The following is an 8,272-nucleotide window of genomic DNA, read 5'->3' on the forward strand; positions in this document are numbered from 1 at the left end:
CCTTTATTTGATAATTTAAATAATATTATTGAAGAACATTAAAATTAGAAGTACTTCTATATTTTTTATTTAATACTGCAAGCATTTCTATTAATTTTTTAATAATGAAATTTAATAAAAAATTTTAAATATTTGGTATATTAATGATGAATATTTTTGGAACTTTAAAAGATTATTTTTTTAACTAATGTACAGATATAAAATGGAACCAGCAAATCAGGAAAAACAACTTCCTTCACGAGGATTAAAGCAAGTAAAAGTAGATAACTGGGGAACTTTCTTTCTTCAGAGATTACAACAGCTTTATTTTGAAGAAGAATTACTTGATCTTACAATCAAATTTCCCACTAGTGATATTACTGTTCAGGTAATTGTATATATATATATTATTTAAAAATGATGAATTATATTAAGTAAATTTCTTTTTTTATTTTAGCAGTATATTTATTATAGACTTTTTTGTTAATTTTTTAGGCTCATCGTTTAGTAATAACAACATGCACAGATTATTTTATGCAACTTGAACGTGAGCAAAAAGAAAAGGATGAAAATTTTGATGGAATAATCATTATGCCACCAGATATGCCATATGAATGTGTAAAATCAATTATAAGGTAAATTTTATAATTTATTTCTAATTCTTTAATAAATTTTATATTTATAATATATATATGTATATATATTATAATATTTTTATAGCTTTATGTATACTGGTCAATTAGAATATTGGACTTCAGAACAACATGCTTTGTATCGTACAGCACAGAAAATGAACATGACAGTTTTAACTAAATTACTTGATGCACAATTTAACACTGCTCCTTTACAAAATGAACAATCAATGAAGTGTAATACACGATCAGTTATAGCGGTTTCAAAGCCTTCAACACCTAGCACAAAACCAACAATTACTTCCACTCCATCAGGACTTTCAAATCAACCATTACCAGGTAGAAAGTAAGTATAAAACTATACTTCATAGATTATAAAAATTATATATTAAAAAATTTTATATAACAACAATTTTTCTTGAAGATAATGTTATATATAAATAACTTATTTAAATATAATCATTCTAAAAATTTTATATAAATTTTTAATTTACTTATCTTTAATTGTATAAAAAAATTTTTTTTTTGTTTTAGACTTCCTATTTGGAAAAGAAAATTAGATACATCACAAAATATGTCATCACTTAATTATGAAATGCGAACATTCCATGGAATGCCATCAACAAATAGACCTACAGAAGTAACTCCTGGACCTTCTCGATTTGATCTTCCTGAAGCTGAAGAATTTGCACTTGGAGTTTTTTCATCATTTGATGATATTACGTATAATACAAAACCTATTGTCCAAGCGCCGGACAAATATAAAAGAGATAATTCGCCTAGTGGCAAATGTTCTCCAGATAGAGAAAGTAAAAATGATACAACTGAAGACGAGGAAGATGAAGGTCATTCAAATGAGAAAGGTTTAAAGGAAATGAATTCGGATGATGATTGGTCCGTAACTAGATCTTTCCAAAGAGGCCAGGATGCACAACCTTCGCCATCTAAGAGAGTACGATTTGATCTCGAAGAAAAAGAGAATATGGAGAAAGGAAAATCATCTTACAGAACAAATTCAGAAGATGCGATAAATAATCATGCAAAAATTATTCGAGAAGTATTGAAAAAATATCCTCATTTAGTAAAAAATAATAAGAACATACGTTTGAAAATCATGCAAAAAGAAGCCAAATCTTCGGACAGTAATTCAGCAAATAAAACAAAAGTTTCTTATGTAGTTTTAAAATCTGATCATTTGATGTCAAGTAATAATAGTGATGAAGCTGAGTCAAAGAGTAATGGAAGTGTGGATGGTGGCGAAACTGGTCCTTGGAAATGTAACAAATGTGATTTAGAAGAAGAATATACAAATTATTACATGTATAGAAGGCACATGCAAGATGTACATGAAGAAAAATTCGATCCGCGAGTTTGTGAACACTGTGGCTATAAAGCAACTAAACGAAATATTTTAATGTATCATCTTTACACGAAACACAACGTGCCTCCTCCAAAGAGTATGTGTTTCCCGAAATGTCAAGCATGTTCTTATGTGGCACTTTCGGAAACATTATTGGTAAGACATCAAATCAATCATAATCATCGACCAACGTCGCGTCAACATTCGTCAACAGTTGAGGAAATTCAATGCATGCAGTGTTCACAGACCTTCAAAGACGTGACGGAATTAACAACTCATGAAATTAACACAGGTCATGGAAATTTGTCAGATGGTAAAGAAAAAGGTCATCGTTGTACTCATTGTGGTAAAGTTTTCGTACGAGCTACCAACTTACAAGTTCATCTCGATTGCGTGCATAAGGATTTGCGGGATTCTGATACATCCACAGTATCCATGCCACCAATTTCTTTAGAGCCTTCTTCAGAAGCAGAAGCTTTAAGTCACGTAGCTAGTGGTATAGCAGCTTCCTTAGGCGTTGGAGATGGTGTTCCGTCGGAATCACAGGAAGTGACTTCAAATGTATCGGAATATATGGTACCAGAAATGCAGTTAAACAATATTTCGCACGAAATGACTTACAATACACATGATATTGATGGGCAGCATATGATCATGCTTATTGATAATGAACAATATCAGCAACAAGAGACTGAACAACAACAACAGCCACAACAATTAAACATTAGCGACAATGAGCAGATTGTAATGCAAGGCACAGAAGATGGAATGATTGTTTATATTCATGGAAATGAAGAAGTAGAACGACAAACGTATGAGAATTATCATTCAGAAGAACTCACTGAAGAGACTGAGGAGATAGTAGAAGAAGTAGTTGAAGAAGTTGAAGAAAAAGTGATGGATGAAGATATGCAAGTTGAGCAATCTGAAATATTAGAAGAATGCAGTTCTGATCAGGTAGAAGAAGTTATACAATATGTAGAAGAACAGACAGAAATAGTGGAATACGATGAGCAATGTAGCGAACAGAGTAACAGTGTAGGAGAACCTCAGGAATCGGTTATGATAATTGAAGAAGAACACCTTGAGGGAGAACAAGATGTGGAAAAAAATGATACGCAAAATAAAACAAGAAGCTTTGCCGAATGGGACGAGGATAGCAGAGAATTAGCTGAATCATAAATAATAATAATATTATTACATTAGCTTTGTCATTTTTTATTTTTCATCAATATCTACTAACAAACAACATGTTTCGGTTGCATTTCATTCTGCTTCTTTGTTCGATTTCTGTATGGTAGATGATTGAAAATCGCTATATATGCAGACACAAATGAAATGATGTAAATGATTTATTTTACTTTTAAAGAATTTATCATTAAACAAAACTATCATGCGAAGTAATATTTTAATTAATTTGTGCAAATTGATTTTAACTTCAACATCTATAATAATATACAATGTTTGTATATACAGCTTGGAAGAATATGTATACATATATACATATATTCAATGGCTAGAGATTGATTTAATGATTATATTTACAAACAAAAGAAAGAGAAAGAAAAAAAGAGCTATTTATAAATTCTTAATTTCTATATAATTGTAACTTCCAATTCTTTTACACAATTGCACAAATATGTGTCAGTGAAGAAACGTGAAATACAAAAAAATGAAAAGACGCAAGTATCTTTATTTATTTAATAATTACATATATTCAATGCAAATATTTAAAAATAAATTGAAGTTATTAATTTTTTTTGAAGTTTTTTTTTTAAAATTTATAATGTTGAGTTATTCATGATAATTGATCAATAATAAATAAATAAATAAATAAAAGTTATGTGTACAACATAATATGTTTCACGTAATTTTAATATGAAATATTTATCCTTATGTTCAAGTTAAAATCGTGTACTGAAATAAAAATCGTATTCAATTAAATACTATGGATAGTTAAAATATTATATAAAATTTCGCTGATTAAATTAGAGATTATTAATGCACTTTTTTGTCGATATTAATACAATAAAAGAAAATGAAACAATTGCTTCGTTTTATCAAATGGAGTATTTTATTATTTATTTCAATATAATGATTGAAAATTGTATTTTGAAAATAATTTTATATGAACGTTTAAATATCATTATCGAGACTTAATTCATTAACTTGTTCATAAAACATATAATCATTAATCATATTTTCTTTATTTTCTGCAATATTTTGCACAAAATACTTATCGAAAGAATATCATTAATCTAAAATTTTCATAAAATCAAATATATTATAAATAGAATACTTTAGTATCTATGTTATATATTATTTACGATTATAAAACATCTTTTTCCTTTATATTAAAAAATAGGAGTTAATATTTAGAATTCATAATATAAATATATTTTTAGTAACGAAATCGAACAAAATGTTTTGTACATGTACAGCGTGAGACACTTAACACGTTTTATTTAATCAATTCTCTTTCTCATAGCATTTATTCAGTTTTTTATAGCATAATATTTTAAATTAAAATACTATTATGATAAATTCAAATGAGAATATTATATATCAAATTATATAGAGGAAGGTATTTTGTAAAATCCAATAAATCATGTGCATATAAACACAATAAAAGTATATTAAATAAAATATAATAAAATGCAATATATTAGAAATATTTGTATTTTTAATATATACGTTAAATTTTGAAATCAATTAAACATTTTAACTTAATTATTCTGTTTTACACAGTATATATTTGACAACAAATATCTTTTTATATATATATATATATATATATATAAAATTATTTGTATTGATAAAAAAAGTAAAAAAATTATAATAAAATTTAAAGAATTTATTTATAAATTCTATATCTATACATAATAAATATTTGAAATTAAAAAAATTTGAAAAAAATAGTAAATTAAAAAATTAGAAAGAAAAGAATCATCTTATTTTTAATTAAGAAATGTGAAAAATTTTATATTTTGCGCTTCAAAAAATCTGATAATAATAATTTTTTTAGAATTATAATTATGGGATTATTTTTCAAATGAAATTTAATATGATTTGTTACGTACGTATTAAGTGCCTCATTCTATATATGCATGAATTATCGAAAACGTTAATTTATAGTCCATCTATACGTAATTTATAAGATTTCATTTATTATGATTTACGTATTACAGCAAATTGTAACGCCGATAAATTTTATTTGAAATATACATAGTCAAATATTAATATAATTTCATTGCCATGAACTTTATTGTAATTTAATAACTATTTTTTATTTCGATACTTTCAAAATTATAGATAATTAATTTTTAAAAATTGATAAGAATTTTTACATTAAAAAATATATTTATTTGTATTTAATTTATTAATACTTGATTCAGTTTTGCATTCGTAAGTTAAAGAAATTTTATCAATATTATTTAAAAATAATTTTATTTTAGTTAGCATTATTTAAACGAAAGTTATTAAAAAAGTAATCTCTTTTATACAATTTATGTTAAACAATTTGCAATAATTATTAAATCTTTAGCTAATTTTAAAATATATATTAATGTATCATTTCAAGAAATTTTTATTTTTTAATAAAATATGGTATTTATTTAATAAGAAATAATATTTATATTATAGATGAAGCTCAAAATACAACTTCTATAGAAAAGTTGTTATATCCAATAATATCCAATACTTTGATATTTAAACTCTTTGGAAATTAAATCATGAAATTATGGTATATCTAATTCATCCTTAATTTAATCTTATCAAATATTTTAATAAAATATTAGTATATATTTTATAAAATCAATCAAAAGTTAAGATAAATTCATTTTATATTTAAATCTTTGATTATTGCAAATATGATAAAAAAGACTGGAGAAATAACTAAACTTAGAATGCAAACAAAATAGAAGAAATTAACTACTATAGTTGCAGCTATTAGAACATTTATAAACAACTATTTACTTCATATGACAGTAGGATATCAATTTTTCATACAATATTTTTATAAATAGCTGATGCAATTATATGAAAATAGTTTTATATTAAGTTTTGATATTCATAAATTTATCAATAAATTATGCATATACATATGAGTTCATCTCCTATAATTTATCAAAAAATCTAGTTATTTGAGATATAGAAATGTACAGGGTGCTTTCTTAAATTTTCTTAATTAATTAGATAATGAAATTATAATAATGATTATTAATACGATTTTCTTGTTTATCGATTTTTTATTTTATTGACGGTCGAAATAACTATAATTTTAACAAATATGCATATAAACATATATGAACATCATTTAAAGCTTTATTAAGAAATTATGATAAAAATACAAAATACAAAGAGAATAAATCAGAGAAAAGAAGAGAAAATATTTAAATTTATTTATTTTGTTTATGCATTTATTAAATTATTTGAAATTCAAGAAGAATGTATTAAAATAAAATAATTAATTATTGAAAATATAAGTTTATATAATAAATTGATAAATTAATCATGTATTCAATGAAATGAAAATTGAAATATATTCGATTTTTGACCGTTTTTAATTTTATATTGTGAAGAACAATGAATATTTTAAAATAGAAAATTAAAAAATGAAATATTTGAAAGTATTAAAATATTATAAAAAATACAAACTTACACAAAATTATTATCAAAAGTAGAAACAAATTAAATATAAATATTAACCAAATAACAAATCCATTATTATTCTCTTTGTACTTCTATCATAATTTTTTAATAAAATTTCAAATGATTTATATTTATAATATTTTTTTCTTATTTAAATTTATAAAATATACTGATAAAATTTGGAAATTAATTTGAGATAATGTGTATTATTGTATTATTATTCTATATTTAATTATATATTATTCTTTTGAATAAATTACAAATAGTTTTGGTTTTAATATGACAAATAAAAAATAAAAACTTGAACCGTCTGTAATTTAAAAAATGGATAAAACATATTTATTTTTAATTATTTTTGATTTAAAAATTTCTCGTTCTAGTATTTCATTTTGAATATAATTTTAAGTTCAAAAGAAATGAACCATCGAATGAACCAATTAATAAATGAGTGTGCTGCTCAAAATAATTAAGGAATCATATTTTTGAATTATAGAATAAAATAAATACATAAACTTATTTGTTGTTAAAATTAATATTCCAATTATTTCGAGCAGTATAATTTTTATGCGAATTATGCTTATGAAATAAAATAAGAAAGTAAAATGTATTACTTCAGTTTATATGTAGTAAATTAAATTAATTTTCATTAAAAAAGAAAAAATAAATGTTAACAAATCTTTATACAAACAAAATCGAAAGATAGATAATAATAAGAATATTCAATATTATTAGAATAAAAATAATTTCAAGTAAATATTAATATTCTATAAGAAAGGAAAAAAATTCGTTCGATTAATAGTTTATTATAATGTAATCATTAATAGTTAACACAAAGCTGCCTCTGATGCCAATAATCTTGTAAAACAATATTTTAAACAGAAAACAGATACAAAAAAAATGTGTAATAAAACAATGAATACATCTTAAAAAAAAAAATACACGGTAATTTCATTGTTTTTTTCAATTAATGAAATAATTAAAAAATAATTGAAAAAAATAATATATATATATATATATATCTTCATTTTCTTCTTCCTACAAATTCAATAATATCTTTTATTTGATATTCTATTCCTAAATTTTGTTTTAATGTCAATCAAATTATCCAAAATTATTTGAAATTCTCTTCAGATTACATTAAAAAAAAAAAAAAAATACAAATCACATTTTTTAATGACTTACAGATTGTTATTATATCGTTCAAAATGTAAACTTCGCTTCGAAAAATCTCAACCTTACTCGAGCAGTATGGTACCCCTGGAGCGCTCTCAGAGCAATACCGAAAAGTTCTTAAGGCGGGACTTTGCGCAAATGATTTGGACAAAACCGCATGTACAGGAAACGCAACCAGTAGCTAGTGGTGGTGGCGAGGATGGCGATGATGGCGGTGGTAGAGGGACACGACTGCCCGATCGTGACCGTGGTAGCAGTACGGGGTAAAGGTGCGAGCGAGCGAAAAAGTGGCGAAAGGGAATAAACGAGTGAGATAAATCGACGAGTGGGAGCGACTAAGGAATATAAACAGTGAAACAGGGAAGAGATTATCGTATCTGTCGTAAGCGGGAGAAGGACAGCTCTTCTCGAGGTGGACGGAAAGGGAGGTAAAGGTGGGTGGCGGTGGTGGTGGTGGCGGCAAAGGAGAAAAAGGGGG

At 24.7% G+C, this 8,272-nt stretch overlaps 1 protein-coding gene and 1 long non-coding RNA gene across 7 annotated transcripts in view; both read left to right on the forward strand.

The window, feature by feature from the left end:
* Positions 1-4,031, forward strand: part of LOC102671242 (centrosome-associated zinc finger protein CP190) — a 5,193-nt gene extending 1,162 nt beyond the window's left edge. For 5 of the 6 annotated variants that reach the window (XM_006625121.2, XM_006625123.2, XM_031514861.1 and 2 more), the window contains 4 exons: positions 196-367; positions 475-614; positions 700-957; positions 1,146-3,153. In XM_006625121.2, coding sequence (XP_006625184.1) covers positions 203-367; positions 475-614; positions 700-957; positions 1,146-3,153 — 2,571 coding nt within the window. In that variant the 5' untranslated portion in view covers positions 196-202. Of the gene's footprint in view, positions 1-195; positions 368-474; positions 615-699; positions 958-1,145 lie in introns of those variants that run through there. The other variant, XM_031514863.1, reaches the window with a different exon arrangement.
* A 1,504-nt stretch (positions 4,032-5,535) lies between these two features.
* Positions 5,536-8,272, forward strand: part of LOC116186693 — a 21,537-nt gene continuing 18,800 nt past the window's right edge. Inside the window, exon 1 of the long non-coding RNA XR_004151716.1 lies at positions 5,536-5,577. This is a non-coding gene — a long non-coding RNA (uncharacterized LOC116186693). The remainder of the gene's footprint in view (positions 5,578-8,272) is intronic.

Source organism: Apis dorsata, unplaced genomic scaffold, assembly GCF_000469605.1.
Source record: "Apis dorsata unplaced genomic scaffold, Apis dorsata 1.3 scaffold_1281, whole genome shotgun sequence".
NCBI classification, from domain to species: Eukaryota; Metazoa; Arthropoda; class Insecta; order Hymenoptera; family Apidae; genus Apis; species Apis dorsata.